Consider the following 20,170-nt stretch of genomic DNA (forward strand, 5'->3'; position numbering starts at 1 on the left):
TGTCCATCACACCACCAGCGACTGGGACATGATGTTAGAATTCACCTTCCATATCTTAAGGCAGGGCATTAATAATTTTATAATTACTTTGGAATTTGGGAGAGAAAGTGGTCATGGAAATGGGATGCTTAGTGGCTTTATGGGGAGGCACCATAGAACAGTGGTGAGAGGCTCTGTTCTGGATTCCGGTGACGAAGGTTTCGAAGAGGAGGCAGGAAACCCTTCCTGTAAAAGGTCAGACAGTAAGTCCTGTGGACTTTGTGGGCCATACAGTCTCTGTCACAAATACTCAACTCTGCTGTTGCAGCATAAAAGGAGTCATGTACAATAGATGAGTGGATAAGCATGGCTGTGCACCAAGAAAGCTTCATTTGTGGACACTGAAATTTGAATTTCATATCATTTTTACATGTCACAAGATATTATTCTTTTGATTTTTTCTAATCCCTTAAATATACAAATACTATTCTTATTGTGGGCCATATAAAAACAGGCGGTGACACGATGAAGAGTGGTCCCCTCTTGCCGCAACTAGAGAAAGCCCTCGCACAGAAACGAAGACCCAACACAGCCAAAAATAAATAAATTAATTAATTAAAAAAAAAAAAAAACAGGCGGTGAGCCAGATATGGCCCACTGCAGGCCATAGCTTACTAAACCCTGGTTTATAATTGCAGCTCTGGAATTTCTTAGCCATAAAATCTTGGGCAAGTTTTGTTTCCAAGCCTCAGTTTCCTCCTCTGTAAAATGGAAACAATAACAGCCTCAACCTCAACTGAGGTTTCCTATGGATACAATGAAAGCAAAATGTTTTAGCACAGAGTGGCTGCGCATGCTCACAGCAGGCAGTAAGCGTGAGCTGTTACCGTCATTTTCCTCCACTCTTCAAAACTCTCCGTAGCTTCTGCCAAATGCATCCAGGCTGCTATCAAACAGGATCAAGGATCCTCATGCCTCTATTAATGAAGAAACATTCTAGACTTTTCATACTAACATCAGTAGCCTTCAAGAGTTTATGGGGTCCTAAAACATGCCTCAAACCCTGGGTGCACTCATTTGTCAGTTCCCTCCCAGATCTCAGTCCTTGGAATTCAAGAGCTGAGGACCAAGGTGTCAGGTTAGTATGCTCCAACCCAGAAATACAGTCATCCCTCGGTATCCATGGGAGGCTGGTTCCAGGACCCCACACAGATACCAAAATCCACGGATGCTCAATTCCCTTATATAAAATGCCATAGTATTTGCACCTAACCTACACACATCCTCCCATATACTTTAAATAGTCTCTAGATTACTTATAACACCTAATACAATGCGAATGCTACGTAAATAGTTGCCAGCATGTGGCAAATTCAACTTTTGCTATTTGGAACTTTCTGGAATTTTAAAAAATATTTCTGATCCGCAGTTGGGTGAATCCACGGATGTGGAACCCACAAATATGCAGGAACAGCTGTAACGATATTTCTTGAGCACTGGCCAATTCTCGTGCCCCCTGGCATCTGCTAAGTGCTCTATGCAGTTCTTTCCCTTCATCTTCACAACAACAAAAGGATGCTGATAAGATGATGAGCTCCAAGTTTCAGAGAAGGAGACCAAAGTATAAGAAGGTTAGATAACTAGGCAAGGCCATGCATGTAGTAACCAAGAGTCGTGGGGTTCCTTCCTGAACCACGGCTCTTGCTTTGGAGCTAAGAAAGGGGCCTCAGTGCTTCTCTGTCTGAACCAGTATCCTGAATGCCTAGGAACTTTGTTATAATGCTGGTTATGATTTATTAAGGCCTGGGGAGGTCCTGCGATTCTGCATTTCTAAAAAGCTGTCAGGTGATGCCAATGCCACTGGTCCTAGGACCACGCTTAGAGTGACAAGGCTCTAGACGCAATGAGAAATGTGACCTTTCCCCATTAATGACCAACGTGGTCTGCAGATGAATCAAATCAGTGACCTAGTTTTCCATGGAGCCAGACTGACACAGTTAGACTCAAAACTCCACCGAATGCCAGATGTGTGGCCTTGGGGACAAGTCTCTCAACTTTTCTGTGCCTCATGTTTCCTGCCTGTGAAGGGAAAGATAATAGCTCTTATCTCATTGGGGTGTGACAATGATTAAATGAGATAATACATATACAAAGCATTTAGAACAAGGTCTAACCCACTGTAAACATTCAATAAATGTAAGACAATCAGAAGATAAAGAAAAATGAAGATCCTACCAAAGAATTATCTAAAAATGTGCTCTATGAGGTTTGCTCTCACTGCACAGCTAATAATTTGCACAGATCCATCCAAACCCTCTTATCATTCAAGCCATTTTACAGTTAAGTAAACCAAACTTTCATCCAGTCATAAAATTAAATTAGAGAGAAAGTTCACCTTGAAAGGGCAGGACCCAGATGCCAAGAAAGAAGCAGCTTTCCATACTACTCATTCAAATTTCAGTGTCCACAAAAAGAAACGAAATTGAGTTATTTGTAGTGAGGCGGATGGACCTAGAGTCTGTCATACAGAGTGAAGTAAGTCAGAAAGAGAAAAACAAATACCGTATGCTAACACATATATATGGAATCTAAAAAAAAAAAAGGTTCTGAAGAACCTAGGGGGAGGACAGGAATAAAGACACAGATGTAGATAATGGACTTGAGGACACGGAGAGGGGGAAGGGAAAGCTGGGACAAAGTGAGAGAGTGTCATGGACATATATACACTACCAAACGTAAAATAGATAGCTAGTGGGAAGCAGCTGCATAGCACAGGGAGATCAGCTCCGTGTGGGATGGGGAGGGTGGGAGGGAGATGCAAGAGGGAGGGGACATGGGGATATATGTATACGTATAGCTGATTCACTTTGTTATATAGCAGAGACTAACACAACATTGTAAAACACAGTAAATTCCAGGCTCCTGCAAAGTTAGAAGTTAATAACACAAATGCAGAGGCAACAGGAACAATAATTCCCATAACCTCTCAGAGCTCAAAGACAGAACTCAAATGACTGTGGGACACATCACTTATTGAAGGACCACCGTTCTTGCAACATTTAATCAGTCACTAAATAAATATTTGCGAGGGATGAAATAATCATTGCAATAGACACGGGAACTGCCTTTGGAAAGCTTATGGTCTAGCAGGAAAGTCACTAAGCACACAATTGCAATTATTTCATTAATTACAAGTGTGACAGTGGTATGAAAGTGAAGTCAAGGTATGGGAACGTGTACCAAGAAACCTAACCTAGAGACCTAAGAGGGACCCCTGAGGAGCGAGCACTTAGTCTCAGGTCTAAAGGGTGAACAGGAGTTGCCCAGGCAAAGAGCCTGTCCATCTTTACTGAGCACTTATTATATGCCTGGTTCTGTATCAGGCATTGGGGTTAGAAGGATTAATTAACAAGTGCCTTTCCTCAAAGAACTCACAGTCTATTGGGGGCAAATAGACTTCCATTACATCTGCTGCTGGGAAATGATAGGGGCTCTTCAGCACCATGTAACAGATTAAACAATCATTTTAAAAATGTTCTGATACTCAGAAGAGTTCAACCAAAAATCTTCCTAATTGCAAAATGTTCTGTTGTGAGTTTAGAGAACTTCTCTAATAATTTAATAAAACAGATGAAATTGAGAAACTGTCAAACCCCGTGGAGAACCCGGGGTTTCACCAAGATACCAAGGCTTGTTTGTCAGCAGATGTGCAAGCTCTGGAAGAAAACTCACAGCAGACCCAGGGCAGCCCAACCATCCAAAAGAAAGGTGAAATGAGGAACTGGACAGAGGGGAGTGAGGCAGGATATTAAACTTTGGAGACCTGGGAAAAAAACGCTTTTTGGTTAATAATATTAACAATCATAACCATAATGTTAATGATAACTAAACACTCTGATCAACCTGTATGTGCACTTCCACTCAATTCTGTGGGTGGGTACTTATTGTACCAGTTTATGGATGAGAAAACTAGGGATTAGAATAAACAAGAAATTTCTGTTTATGGCATTATGGCATACTAAATAACCTGAAAACTGAAGTCCACAAAGCATTAGACTTGCTCAATAAAACAACACATCCTTTTAATCACAAAATGGAGTTTGCAAGTAGTTTGATCCTCAAATGTCAAAATCAAAGGGTGAACTGCGTATTAGAGCAGTAAATAGAAACTGCAGCTCTCCCTTGGGGGCTGACTGGGACAAATGGCTGGACTCACTGAACAAGGGGCTTGGAGTTTAACGGCCATAAGAGGATAAAAGATGAGGTACTGAGCCTGCGTGAAGTAGGTAGTTAGTACTGAGACTCCTCCACATAAAGTAAGGGACTTAAAAGAGTTACAGCCTCAGTGTAAAGAGACAACCAAGAGAAATTCACCCACTGGGACAGGAAGACCACAAGGAAATCCAACTATCTCTCCTGGGTTCTGCGTGGGGGGAAAAAAAAAGCCTACCCTGAGAATCTGTATCCATGGGTCTTCTATCATAAGAGTTTAGAGTTCTAATATACATCAACCAGGTAGTCTAGAAAGCCCCAAAATGAGAATTTAACATAAAAAATTATCCTAAGCAAGTGATATCTCTTAGAGCATCTGACAGAAACAAATGAAAGGACATACCCTTAACCTGGACCATTCCCAAGTTCCATAAATAAAGCCTTTCTGAAAATGAGTTCATAATCCAAAATCCAACACAAACGGAAAAAGTCCACCATGAATGAAAGTCAGCAATCACAGTAAACAATAGGAAAGACCTCCAAGACCTTCAAATAATAGAACAATCAGATAAAGACTATAAAATAAATGTTTCAATTAATTGAAGACATAAAGAAAGGAATAAAAACATAAAATATCAAGACATTATCAACAAAGACCAGTCATATGTGAAAAAGAATCTCTAGAAAATAAAAATTAAATTTTTGAAAATAAAATCTTGATGGATTGGCTATTAGCAGATGAGCACACCTCAAGAGAGACTTAGTGAACAAGAAGATAAAGCTGAGAAAATGTAACACAATAAATAAAGAGAAGAAAAATATCAAAGAGGTCAGTAGATAAGAAAAAAAGAATGGGAAGAAGTCCAACATACATCTAATAGGAGTTCCAGAAGGAGTGAAAATAGAAAGATAAAGGAGAGATTATTCAAAGATACCGTGTTAAAAAAAGAGACAAAAGGCCCAAAATGCAGTCACTTGTGTTAAGCCCACATCAACAAACTGAGACTTAATGCCTAACCCAATTGCAATTTCAGCCTTTCCTAGAAATGTAATCTCAACTGGTCAGTCTGAAATTACCTGGTCAGCACTGGTCATTCCTGGTCATTGAGGAAATCTGCCTGACAGACCCCTGCTGTACCCCAAAGGAAGGTGACCTTGCCTGAGACAACACACTCTTTGCTAGTAACTTCCTTGTCCTGCCCCCTTCTGCCTATAAAAGTTTTCCATTTTGTACAGCTCTTTAGAGTTCCTTTCTAATTGCTAGATGGAATGTTGCCCAATTCATGAATTGTTGGAAAAATCCAATAATATCTTTAAAATTTACTCAGTTGAATTTTGTTTTTTAACAACAGGAATCCTCAGATTCAGGAAACACAATGAGTCCTAAGCATAGTAATTAAAACTAAATTCATACCAAGTGCATTGTGCTGAAATTCCAGAACACGAAGGACAAAGAGAAACTCTAACAATCAAACAAAGAAAGGGCAGGATACTTAAAAAGTAGCAATAATAATTAGACTGACAGCAGACTCCTCAACAGCATCATTAAAAGCTAACACAGAGGACTAACATCTTCAAAGTACAAGTAGAAAACAGGGTTTCAACTTAACCATTTACAAGTAAGGCCAAAATAAATACATTTTCAGACAAGCAAAAGAGAGTGTTAGTCATTGAAAAATTTGTCATTTTAAGAACTATGAAAGGATGCACTTCAAGAAGAAGGAGATGGAACCTAGATGTAAGAAATTGGAGAGGTGAAGAAACAGAAAACAAAAGAACTGGTAAATATTCTGGTGAATCTGAATAAATAATTCATAGACTTTATAAAATACTGATGATGATGACTAATACTGGGAGGACTGTAGGAGGTAACTGGAGTCAAAACATTCCAAGTCCCTGCACTGTTTGTAAGAAGGATAAGGATATTGATCAACTTTACATTTGTTTAGACTTGATGTCAACTATGCATGTTAAATTTTTAAGGAAATCAGAGAGAGACGGAATTACACTGAGTGGTGATAACTATTCAGCAAAAATAAATAAATACACCAGGAAAAGGAGAATAGGGAGTAATGAGGAGAGAGAAGTGAGTGGTGGAGGGAAAAAGAGGGAATAAAGAAAACTCAGTCCAACAGAAAGCAGGAACACACTATATTTGAGCATTAAAAAAAAAACAAATCAGGGTAAATAATAGAAAATAAGAAGTAGAAATAAACCTAAAATTATCAATAAATATAAATAGACTAAACACACAAGTCAAAAAACAAAGATATCAGATTAGGTTTTTTGTTTTTTTTTAATTACAAGAGACTCACTGAAATATAAGGACACCAAAAGTTTAAAAGTACAGAAAAATGATGCAAAAAAAACTGGTAAAGCTATATTAATATCAGACAATTTTATAAGTAAAAGCATTAAGGATTAAGCAGGGTTCTTGCATAATATTAAAGGAACAATTCACCAGGAAGAAATGTTAACTATAACCTTTTACTCACCTTGTGAACATAATCTAAAATGTACTTAAGGCCAAAAACTACAAGGAAAAATAGACAAATCTCCAAACTTTTTTTCAGTAATTAGGTAGACAAAAAAATTAGGAAAGATATAGATTTGGACAATGCAATTAACAAGGTTGGTCTGACGAACATCATATAGACTCCCGAATCTTGAACATTTGGAGAATACATATCTTTTTCAAGCACCTAGGCATTGGTTATAAAAACTGACTATCAGCAGAAGCAAGAAGAACTACAATTCTGCAGGCTGTGGAACAAAAACCACATTCACAGAAAGACAGACAAGATGAAAAGGCAGAGGGCTATGTACCAGATGAAGGAACAAGATAAAACCCCAGAAAAACAACTAAATGAAGTGGAGATAGGCAACCTTCCAGAAAAAGAATTCAGAATAATGATAGTGAAGATGATCCAGGACCTCGGAAAACGAATGGAGGCAAAGATCGAGAAGATGCAAGAAATGTTTAACAAAGACCTAGAAGAATTAAAGAACAAACAAACAGAGATGAACAACACAATAACTGAAATGAAAACTACACTAGAAGGAATCAATAGCAGAATAACTGAGGCAGAAGAACAGATAAGTGACCCGGAAGACAGAATGGTGGAATTCACTGCTGTGGAACAGAATAAAGAAAAAAGAATGAAAAGAAATGAAGACAGCCTAAGAGACCTCTGGGACAACATTAAATGCAACAACATTCGCATTATAAGGGGTCCCAGAAGGAGAAGAGAGAGAGAAAGGACCCAAGAAAATATTTGAAGAGATTATAGTCGAAAACTTCCCTAACATGGGAAAGGAAATAGCCACCCAAGTCCAGGAACCTCAGAGAGTCCCATACAGGATAAACCCAGGGAGAAACACGCCAAGACACATAGTAATCAAATTGGCAAAAATTAAAGACAAAGAAAAATTATGGAAAGCAGCAAGGGAAAAACGACAAATAACATACAAGGGAACTCCCATAAGGTTAACAGCTGATTTCTCAGCAGAAACTCTACAAGCCAGAAGGGAGTGGCATGACATATTTAAAGTGATGAAAGGGGAGAACCTACAACCAAGATTACTCTACCAGGCAAGGATCTCATTCAGATTCGATGGAGAAATCAAAAGCTTTACAGACAAGCAAAAGCTAAGAGAATTCAGCACCACCAAACCAGCTCTACAACAAATGCTAAAGGAACTCCTCTAAGTGGGAAACACAAGAGAAGAAAAGGACCTACAAAAACAAACCCAAAACAATTAAGAAAATGGTCATAGGAACATACATATCGATAATTACCTTAAGCGTGAATGGATTAAATGCTCCAACCACAAGACACAGGCTTGCTGAATGGATACAAAAACAAGACCCATATATATGCTGTGTACAAGAGACCCACTTCAGACCTAGGGACACATTCAGACTGAAAGTGAGGGGATGGAAAAAGATATTCCATGCAAATGGAAATCAAAAGAAAGCTGGAGTAGCAATACTCATATCAGTTAAAATAGACTTTAAAATAAAGAATGTTACAAGAGACAAGGAAGGACACTACATAATGATCAAAGGATCTATCCAAGAAGAAGATGTAACAATTATAAATATATATGCACCCAACATAGGAGCACCTCAATACATAAGGCAAATGCTAACAGCTATAAAAGAGGAAATCCACAGTAACACAATAATAGTGGGGGACCTTAACACCTCACTTACACCAATGGACAGATCATCCAAACAGAAAATTAATAAAGAAACACAAGCTTTAAATGACACAACAGACCAGATAGAGTTAATTGATATTTATAGGACATTCCATCCGAAAACAGCAGATCACACTTTCTTCTCAAGTGCGTACGGAACATTCTCCAGGATAGATCACATCTTGGGTCACAAATCAAGCCTCAGTAAATTTAAGAAAATTGAAATCATATCAAGCATCTTTTCTGACCACAGTGCTATGAGATTAGAAATCAATTACAGGGAAAAAAAGGTAAAAAACACAAACACATGGAGGCTAAACAATACATTGCTAAATAACCAAGAGATCACTGAAGAAATCAAAGAGGAAATCGAAAAATACCTAGAGACAAATGACAATGAAAACGCCACGATCCAAATCCTATGGGATGCAGCAAAAGCAGTTCTAAGAGGGAAGTTTAGAGCTATACAAGCCTACCTCAGGAAACAAGAAAAATCTCAAATAAACAATCTAACCTTACACCTAAAGGAACTAGGGAAAGAAGAACAAACAAAACCCAAAGTTAGCAGAAGGAAAGAAATCATAAAGATCAGAGCAGAAATAAATGAAATAGAAACAAAGAAAACAATAGCAAAGATCAATAAAACCAAAAGCTGGTTAAAAAAATAAATAAATAAAACTGACTATTTAGCTGGTCACAAAACAAGTCTCACCAAATTCCAAAGAATCAGTATAATACAGATCACAATGCAAAAAGTGAGAAATCAATTACTAAAAGATAACTTAAATACCTATATTTCTGGAAATTTAAATTTGTACTTTTAATTATCATAGGAGAAATAGTGGATATTTTTTAAGACTTACTCTCAAAATAGAAATAATTTTGAAAATAGAAAATATTTAGGACTAGATGAAAATGAAAATACCACGTTTCAAAACCTGTGGGAAGAAACGAAAGTTTTTCAAGGATATTTTGTACCTGTAAATGCTTATTTCTATTAGAATAGTAGGCTGAACATTAATGAGCTGAGCACCAACCTTAACCAGGTAGAAAAAGAACAGAATGAACCCAAAGTACGGTTAATATCATGGGCTTTGGAATTAGAAATAATAAGGATAATTGGTCATTTATTTGCCAAGCATAATGCTAAGCTCTTTCAATCCTCCTTTCAACATGCCTTTTATTTTTAACATTTTGCCAATTTTATTTCATCGATCCTCCATCTCCATATCCATGTGTCTCTGATCCCTTCCCCCTTTCTTCATTTCTTTGCTGGAAAATTCTAAAATAAACCCCAGACTATGTATCATTTCATTTGTAAATACTTCAATACATCTCTCTTATAAAAAGGCTTTTTTTTTTTTTTTTTTTACAAAACATAACCATAACATTCCTACTACACCTTATATAATCAACACTAATTTCTTAATGTCATCCAACACACATCCCATGTTCAGATTTCATTGACTGTAGAGAAAACAATGAACAGAGACACAGACCTTGCATGAGGCCAGCCACTCGGAGGGCCCAGGCAAAAGAGGGAGCTACTGCTGTTGGTACATGATAAACGGTGACCAAGGACATTGAGGTGTCATGCTTTCCCCGTGTGGGCATTGAACGAGAGTGATGAAACCTGAGACTATGACTGAGGGCAGCTAAAATGAAGGGGGATAAATGAATTCTTCTGGCACAATTACGTGCTAGTTTCTGTGCTGCCTGTAGAGTGAAGCCATGCTCTTCCTTTCACTGAATTACTCAGTTTCGTAGGGAGCTACTGAAGTTAAATGGTTACACTACTGGGGACAAGTAGCCTTATATTCTAGAATTCTCTACCTAGTGCTGGTTAATTTTATTACTGGGGAGAATCACAGGCTTTCCCCACACTGGAGTGCCCTCAGAAATCAGGGATATGGGCCAGGAGCAAAATATAGGAGCTCTCTCCCCACATCTGGGGAGTTAGGACCCAGGCAGCCCAGGAGCATCTGTGTGAGTGCACGAAATAGGACAAGGTATGATGTCAAAGATGGGGATCCTGAGCCATTAGTCTTGTACACTCTTAATGTCCCAACAACATCCCTTTTCATAGGTTCTATACTGTCCCATAATACAGATCAAGAACCTCAGGTGCAGAGAAGTTAACCTCACACAGCTACAGATTGGCAGAGGCAGGATTCCAATCCAGGCCACCTAACACCAGAGCTTATATTCTTTATCCACACCAAACTCCTGAGGTTCATCTTCCTCATCCGCTGATTGGGGATGACAACCCCCAACCCCAGAACTATGAAGAGGAATTGAGACAAGGAGATAAAGCCACCAGCACAGTATCTGGCACGATGATGATAATGGTGATGAAGGAAATGATGGTGGTGACAACTGGTACTTGCAAAGATACAGGCCCACAAGGATGTTACCATTGTTAATTGCTCCAGAGTAACTTACTGCATAAAATCCTCAGAAAGATACCTTTCCTTCCATTTCACTCTCACAAACCTTCAAGAGGACATTTGTGCTCTATGTGAAAGCTAGTTTTCAACGTCAAAATCATGGCATTTCACATTATATGAAGATATGAAGAAAAGTATTTAAAAGAATCTAACGAATAAAACTGCAAGGCAGCAGGGAGCTCACATTACCCAATGCAGTAAGTGTAGCCTTGAACTTAATTTTCTACAGTTCTTGAAATATCAGTGATGGCAGCATAAAAGACCAATTAATCAGATTGTTTGTTCTCTGTGTGTGAGTCTCTGTTGCCATCTACAGTTAAAAATGGGGCATGCAACACTGCCAAATAACTAATTCTAAAAACATTGTCCTGGAGATGATGGTGCTAAGAAAATATACTTGTTCGATGAGTACAGACAATGGAAATGCTACCTGAAGGAGCAGCTCTTTTTCAACCACCTCTTCTGTCTTGCTGATGAGACGCTTCTGCAGGGTATGAATTTTCTGTATCAGCTCAAAGGTACTGGGGTCACTGGCCTACTCAAGGGGAACAAAATAAAGCAGCTGAAATTATCAGTTTCAAAGCACTGAGGTCCCTATGTAAAATAATTATTGTTCTGTTAAAATCTATTGCAAAGCTGTAGACCCAATACAGAAAGAATTAGAACCAAAAAAATAAAAAATAAAAAGTACAACAGATGAGACAGTCATCAAAACAGACTGATGTTTGGCTCTAGTTAGCCAATAAATGGAAAGTGAGTATGTTTATTCCACCAGGGAAAATAATAACAACAGCAGCAATAATGGTAGCTCCTGGGCCTGATACCTGGTTCTCTGCCTCCATCTGGACACTATGCTAAGTGTTTTTCATACATTATCAAACTTTAGTCACATGACAGCCCTACTAGACAGTATTATCTTCCCCTTTTACAGATAAGGCAACTGAGGCTCAGAGGAGGTCATTTACCCACACCGATAAAGGTCAGAGCTGGATTCAAGCCCAGATTTGCCTGGCTCCAAAGCCTGGGCTTCTTAATTACTATGCTCTGAGGTTTTCCCTATCATCATTTCTGTTTCCATAGGAATGAGACAGGGTTCCCTAATTCATTCGGTCTCAGGATTCTCCTTTCGTAATTGTCAACAAGAAGATTCATTACAGCCTATGATGGGGAAAGTTTCTAGGATGCGGACATCTGCTAATAATTGGCAGCAGAACAGGACCATGGCATTTAGCTCTCAAACGGCATTATCAATCCATAAGGCTCTGATGCACCTTCAATAGCTATCTGTGTACAATTCAAACAAGATCTACAGTTATACATTGATAATTTGTCCTCTAGATGTTGAGCCAAAGCTTTACTTTCAACTGTACTGACATTCTGAATTAATCTAGCAGCTAAATATTTTCAACTACCTCCCAGAGTCTCTATTTTCTAATTTTTTTAATAGACATTGACATGGAATTGGAAACTTTAAAGATCTGCTTGAAAACACATGGAATAAACTAATGTGACAGTAAATGAATTTAAAATTTTCAGCTCCTTAGGAAAAGAATAGATACATGTATATGTATAACTGAATCACTTTGCTGTACACCTGAAACTAACACAACATTGTTAATCAACTGTACTCCAATTAAAAAAAAAAAAAGTTGTGCAACAACCAAGCTACCACAAAAATAAATTAATTAATTAAATTAAATTAAATTTTCAGCTCCATTTCCCCAGACGCATCCATGTTATTGTTAGTTTAGTAAGCTACCCCACTCTTGGCATTTGAAGAGGAATAAATGAGGGTCCAAAAGAGGTGGGGGGAGATATTCCATTGACTATGACTTTGCTTAAGAAATACTAAGCACTGCCAACCGATATCCATATTTTGGAAGTAGATTTGGCACACATTCACTTGGCAAGACTGGATGTCGTTAAAACTCAGGCCTCATGTTTACATAACAATTTATAATGCATTCTCCTTAATGCTTTCTTCATTTAAAGGAAAAAATAAAAATGGAAAACAAAAACCTACTTGGCTGTTTTTCCCCCTTGCCCTGCTCTTTCTTATATCACATACTTCTATTCTCCCAACACCCTAATTGTTCACTTAGTCAAAGCCCCTTCTGGCACCCACATTGCTGGGTACAACTAAAGGAGATGGGCATCTTTTTCTTGAATAAGCAGAGCTTGTCTGTTACTGTTATCTGCTGGTGGAAATGTCTATAAGGAGGTCATAAAATAAAATATGAGGTTTATTATCCATCACCTACCAATGGGACTTTGGCTGTGTTCCCAGATCCTAAAAGGAGTTTGACTAACACAATGCTAGTTCTTTGAAAAGAGGGCAAGTTCACAAAAGCCCTATTTTCTTTGGGAAATAAAAGGGTGCAAAGGCCAATTGAAAGATGGCGAAGACGCTGGTAGCCAGCGCAGCTGAAGGCAATTAACCATCCAAGACAAACAGGTAGCTGCAAAATAGCTGGTTGACCAAAAACTGCTTAAATAACAACAAAAAATAATAATAATCAATGTCAATTGGTGAGGCCAGTTCACAGCTTTCACTGGGTCTTCTTTAGGCAGAAAGGATTTTGTCCAAGACTTTTAAAAACAAAACCCAAATCTAGAACAATCCAATTTACATTTGATCTAGCCTTGCATTTTAGGTGACAATGGCATAGCATTAAATAAAACCATGCTTCTTATTGTGCTTTAGGTAAGAAGACAAGCAGGTTAGAAGGAGGTTTGGGGGTGGGAGGAGGTCTCTCCCGAATGTTACCTCGAGCTTTCTCCACCTGTGCACATTCATGGGGTTCTCCAGTTCCTCCTCCAGGGCTCGGCATCTTGTCCTCTCCTTCAGGAATTCCCTTTGCGTGTGAAAAAGCTCCTGCCTGAATAAGACAAACTTTCTTTTGCAAAGAAGTTCTCCACCCATTTGAATATACTTTACGTGTCCACTATGTCTTATACAAAAAGCTGGGATTAGAGAGACTTCAGGACCACTGAGACTAGCCTCCTAATCTGCGCAAGACACAGATGATATCAATTCTTGCAGAGTGCAAACTTCAGCTTAGCTTTACCAAAAAAAAGTACCAGAGCTTCAGAATTATGATTCTGGATACCCAAGGAATTTTAGAAGTATATGGAAAGAACAGGGAGGAGGTAAATTATGAGGATTTCAATATATTGTTCAATGTGTCTAAACGTCTCCTACAGAAGCAGAAGAAAACAAGCCACATTCCACCATGAGGTATGGCATCTGAATGCAAGAGACTGAGGCTCAGGTGAGAACCTGACATCAATTAGGGCAGTGCATCACCACCCTGATGGCATACTGGAATCACCTGGGGAACCTTAACAACATACCTTTGCCTGGACCCAACCCCCAAAGGGATTCTACTTTAATTGGTCTAGCATGCAGCTTGGGTTTCATAGATTTTTTAAGTCCTGCTGGTAATTCTAATGTGCAGCCAGCATTGAAAAACACCAACTTAGGAGTGATCTTTTCTCTCATGTTCCACAACTACACAGATGGCTGAAAAAGTCCCGAAGAACTAGCTCTGGCTCAAACATACTTCTAAAATCTGTAGGAATCTCTAGTTAATAGGTAACGTGCTACAGCCATCCACAGTACCCAGTGAGCTGGCTGCCACCCTATTGAAAGAGAAGCTCTGTTGGGAGGTGGAGAAGAGGCAAGTACTCGCGTTGACACGGGGAAGAGGATATTATTATCTGTCCTCATCTGCTGTGTGTGCACAGATTACTAAGCCATCTCTTTTACTTAATTGCTTCATTTAAACCAATAATACAACTTCCCCTCATTAGCAAGACAAACCATTAGAATTAACTGCATAATGTTCACTCAACAAGGAGCTCAAGCTGCTTAGAATTAAAACCATATTTTTAACACTATGATTTTCTATAGTGTCATCAGCAGCGAAGGGCAAGAGTATTAGCTACTGTTATTGATGGCTTCTTTTGTACCAGACTCTGTGCTAGGCATATTAACGTTCGTTTTCGTGTTTAATTTTAACTGCAAGTCTTAAGCTCAGGTAAGTGATTTGCCCAAGGTCGCACAGCTTGTAGGTGACAAGTCTGAGATTGGAATTCATGCCTGCTTGCCTCCAATATTTTTATTGTCTTCCCATTATAAAGAAAGATAAAATCTATTATCAACAAACCAGCAATGTTGACTGAGAATGGGTAGAATTTGGTCGTTTGCGTATATAATAAAAATAACACATGGCTGGCAAGTTTAGTGACAGTCCTGGAGATCATTCAATAGCTACTTAGAATGAATCCATTTGTCTCCAAAATGTCAATGGTAGCCTCTCTGGATAGTAAACTTATGAGAGATTTTCTAATCGCGTCTTCATATTTTTTCTGCATGCCCCATATTTTCTACAATGAATCTGTACTACTTTCATCGTCTGAAATATGAGCAACTCTTTAAAAGAAAAAAAGAGTATTGATCTATCCTTGATGGTGGCAACTTCCCTTGCTATTCCTGAACATATTCACTGCATTTAAATATCAAAACTATCTAATTCAATTAATTTAAGAAGTAGATCCAAACTGTGTCCTTGTCCCAAGGTGGCCAAGGATACTGTTCATCTACAAGTCTGTGGAGAATAAGACAGCTACTGAGAAAACACCAGACCTATTATTTGGTTTCCTGCAATTGCCTATATAAAACATGGTGATGTTTTCCCAAAGGGAAAGTAGATCTTGTATAATGTAAGATTTAAAGCAAAGAGAAGGTGCACTAAGCTCAAATGAAAGCTGCAGAAGATAAATCAAGAGTGAGATGTAAAATCTGGCCGCCTTCTAAGGAAACAGAGTTTTCAAACAGTGTAAAATTAAATTTTTCCCCTCTTTTCATTCTGTATGTAATTCCAAGAAAAAGACGTTCAGACGTTACCAGGATTCAATTTAAATACTGATGCTCCATTTCTTGCATACTGCCTTATTAAAGAAATTCTAAAGAGCTCATTGGGGGAATTTTTTTCTGAGTTGGAACTAGTTTGTGGTTATGATTTGACTTGAAATTTCTTTTTCTAAATCCAGAATAAAGTTTTCAAAAAATCCTTTTGCACTTGCTTATGTTCCCCTGAAAGGAAACCAGTTCATTTTTTGTGACATAGAATGGGCACGATATAGATTCTGGATTATGGAAAAGTTGTTCTCATTATCTGCTAATCATTTCAACATAAAAAAAATTACTTTATGCAACTTGATAAAGACCTTCAATGACCAACAGGAGGAACACAAAGTCATTTCAGGACCTCCCCACAGAGTGCTGTGTGCTCAGCTCCCAGGGGGTCTTCTATTACCTGAGTTCGTCAACATTAGCCACACTCCTGGCAAGAATCCCCTTTTCCCAGCGAAGCTTCTTGATCTCAAGTTTGAGGATTCTCATGTCCTCCAGCCTCTGGTTGTACTGGCTCTCGCCTTTATTCAGCACGGACTGCTGGATCTTGATCTTCTCGTAGAGCAAAGCCAACTCATCATTGCGCCGGACTAGCTGTGACCCAAGGATATCTCTCTCGCTGATGACCTAGAAAGGTAAGGAAGGGCATGGCCACCAGGGGACAAAAAGTCTCATGTTTCATTACGGCAGCAGCATTCAGTCTGTCAATGAACACCCATCCAATGGCCACATGTGCTAAGCACCCAGTGGGTGAGGCCCTGGAAATAGCCTGCTAGACAACCAACACTGGACTCCTCCCATGAGAGTTGGCAGCCTTGTTGGAAAGAGTACAACAAATAATCCATAATAATAATAATCCAATAATCCTTGGCCCATGCGTCTTTGCTTGGTTGGTTTTCTCCAACACATTATAAGTGTTTAAATTTGAATGCCTTTAGGGTGAGCTAGCTCTTGCCAAGTTCTACCATTCCTTACTGTCTTGCATTAGCCAATGTCTCTTTTTTTTAACCTGCCAGATCTCTGAAAGCATTTAAGTTTCTAACCCCCAAATTATGTAATTATTCATTGTAATTATACACGAGCAATTATATTATGCTGGAATGTAAGCTCCCTGAGGACAGGGACCTTATTTTCTTGTTGGTCAGTGTATTCCCCAGAGCCTAGAGGAGTGGCTGACACATAGTAAGTGCTCATAAATAGGAGCTGAATAAATGAATAAATATTTCATAATTAATCAACAGAAGGTGGGCCTCTGGGGCTGTTCTTCTGATAGACTGAAGGGAAGAGCTTAGAAAAGAATGAGGCTTTGTGAAGAGTTGCATCAAACAGTTGTGTCTGCTGATAAGGTCTGCAGGTCTGGTGAGGAGAGGTTCTTACCTGGTCTAACTCCTTCTTCTGTCTCAGCCTCTCCCCGTCAGCCTCAGCAATGATTCGCAGGAGTTTTCTCTCTTCGGCTTCCTGCTTTTCAATGAAGTGTTTGGTCTCCAGCGCTTGTTGTCTCAGCTTCTGCAGCTCGGCCTGACAAAGAGTGAAAGACCAATTTCACTCTGTAACAGCACAAACCAGGACGGCAGGGCCCAGATTTAGATGGACAGTGTGCTTCTTATACTTCCCTGTGATGTTTCATTTAGCATGGTTTGATCATCCTCACAAGCAAAGCAAGCTACACACACACACACACACACACACACACACACACACACACGGCCTGTAAAGAAACAACAGTGCACATTAAGGTGATCATGTTTTATTCTATGAGTTGTGCCCTTGAGGGATTTCCATCATTTTTCTATATAAGTATAGCAGGGACTTCATTGGTATTCAGCAGCAGTTCTCTTACCAGCTAAACATGGGGGAAATTCACAAATAGTGCAGAGAAGGATGTGGGGAGCAGCATGGTGGGGGGTTGGGTGAGGGCAGCTCTGTATGTACCAGCTCCTATAACAGTCCTAACACCACCAGCATATCAACTGCAGAGATAAAGCCTATTACAAGCAACACTTAAATTAATAACGATAACAACCAAGGGTCTATCATATAAAACATCTTGATGGAACAGAAGAGATGTTATAGTATAAAAAGATATATAGATCCTACTCTTAAGACGATTACAATCTAGATGAGAAGATAAGATATGTAAGTATTATGCAAATATTAACAAGTCCAGGCAATAATGTTCCAGGACCTTTATTATCACACAGACAGTGAATTGATGCTACAGGAGGTCAGAGGACTGCAGTTGTTAGCAAGGCTTCCTGGGAGAACTCAGATCTTGAGGCTCTTGAGGCTACATGGAAATCCTAAGAGTGACGGGGAAAGCGTGCTATGAACTGGTAATTTTCAGAAGGAAAATTCCTCTCATCAAAGGACACATTTGCTTCAATTCCACAAGTATATTTGTGGCTTACAATATCCCTGGCATGATATTAGGTATTTTGCCTCGGTACTCTTATCCCCATTTCACAAATGCAATTACAGAGACAAAGAAAAGCAAATCAACTTGACCAAGGTCACACAGCTAATAAGTCGCAGAGTTGAAATTCCATCCTAGATCTTTTGATTCCAAAGCTTTTGCCCCTTTTGCTATCACCACACAATAGTTCCAAGCCAAATACAGAAAATGAGTAAGACGTGAGGGATTCACCACCCATCGAAGATGACAAATATAACCAACTACACTACGGTGTGGAAATGCTCTCTACTGTGTGAAGAAGGACATGGGAGAACAGGAAAGAGTTCCTATTTCTTCCTGGGGTTTAGAGGGAAAAACCAGTCAGGGCTTTGGCAGTTGACAGTTATTTCTAAAATGGAGAGGTATGTGCTGGGGAGAGAGCAGTCAATGGTCAGGCTCGTGTGAACAAAGGCATGCAAACTATAAAGTACCTGGTGTGTTCACCAGACAGCAGAGCATCCAATGTGGCTGAGTTAGAGTATTAGGTAGGGAATAGCAGGAGGTAAGGCTGGTAAAACAGCTGAGCCAGCCTGAGAAGGGCCCCGTATGTACTGTGGACAGTATGCAATGGGGAGCCACAAAGTTAATCATATTAAAGAAGAATAAGTCTTCGAGAGCTTCCAAGCCCATACAGGAAGGACAGGTGGTATCACAACCAGGTCAACACAAGAAGGAAAAATGCAGGAAGAATTCTGCTTTCACCCATGCCTGAAATCACAAGGGAGAGGACAAGACAATATTAAGGCTCCAACTTTTTGGACTTCCCTGGTGGTCCAGTGGCTAAGACTCCACGCTCCCAATGCAAGGGATCTGGGCTCAATCCCTGGTCTGGGGACTAGATCCCACATGCCGCAACTAAGAGTTTGCATGCTGCAACTAAAGATCTCACATGCCACAACTAAAAGATCCCACGTGCCACAACTAAGACCTGGCACAGCCAAATAAATAAATATTAAAAAAAAAAAAAAGGCTCCAACGTTTCAATGGCCTGCAGGTCAACAAGTGAAAATGAAAAAGTAATAATTTTCTCCTTCAAGAAAGTATTGGGTCCCCCACCTCCATCCACCCAGAAATGTCATTGGGATGATAGAAAACCAAATATTTGCCAAGTGAGTGCCTGTGAACCAACCCAACTCTAGTTGCAGCCTGCCTCTAATCCATGAAGACCAAGAGTCATTAATTCCATAGCTCAAACTTACCCAAACAGTACAAGATACCATGCACCTAGCAACAGACCTGTAATGTCACAAACTAAATGCAGCTAGCTACTGTAAAACCCAGAGTTTCCTTTATGACGTTTTGTTTGTTCATTCATGAAATATATTTTGGTCCAGGGATAAGCAAAGGGAAATACTTAGTGAGAAAAGATCTGGTCTAGTATTTACCACTTTGGGGGATTGCCTGTTAGGAAAGAGAGTGGAGAACCAGCCTTTCTACTTCTCTAATCATTTAAGGTGACAGCAAAGACAGCAATAAAATACCCGTTTGGCTCATGCTTTCTTTAATAAAACTTTTATTTTCCCAGATGTGTGGCATTCACTTCCCTGTTCCTAAGTGCCGAGAGCTGATCAGAATCCATCAGCAGAACAAAATGAAGTGGCTGTTATATTAAAATGCAATCAATGGTGTGTAAAAGTATCTGTCTGAAATGTAAAACCATTCATGTGTTTGGCATTGCTGGGTGTTTTTTTTCCATAATATATCAAAATTCTGAGTGGTCTCCTTATGTCATAAATTTATGGGCTGTAAACAAGATGTGCCATTAGACGTTGGCAGCAAATGTTAACATCAACAAAATACCTTAGGTCTAATGCATTTAGCAGCTGTAAATCTGAGCTGTCTCATCCAGGAAAGATGGTAACAACTACTGTGCACCCCAAAGCTCATCAAGTAATGTTCTAGGTGGGACCCAAGGTATGAAGTTTAATACAATGGCAGGACACACTCTTTAGTCACTGC

The 20,170-nt window shown here is 39.3% G+C and overlaps 1 protein-coding gene across 1 annotated transcript in view; it reads right to left on the reverse strand.

Moving 5' to 3' along the window:
• The window catches only part of CFAP58 (cilia and flagella associated protein 58), a 111,105-nt gene that overhangs the window by 52,098 nt on the left and 38,837 nt on the right, over positions 1–20,170 (reverse strand). The window contains exons 13-16 of the mRNA XM_061189768.1: positions 17,137–17,277; positions 16,163–16,386; positions 13,609–13,720; positions 11,272–11,376 (exon numbers count right to left, since the gene is read on the reverse strand). Coding sequence (XP_061045751.1) covers positions 11,272–11,376; positions 13,609–13,720; positions 16,163–16,386; positions 17,137–17,277 — 582 coding nt within the window. The remainder of the gene's footprint in view (positions 1–11,271; positions 11,377–13,608; positions 13,721–16,162; positions 16,387–17,136; positions 17,278–20,170) is intronic.

This window comes from Eubalaena glacialis, chromosome 1 (assembly GCF_028564815.1).
Source record: "Eubalaena glacialis isolate mEubGla1 chromosome 1, mEubGla1.1.hap2.+ XY, whole genome shotgun sequence".
Lineage (NCBI taxonomy): Eukaryota > Metazoa > Chordata > Mammalia > Artiodactyla > Balaenidae > Eubalaena > Eubalaena glacialis.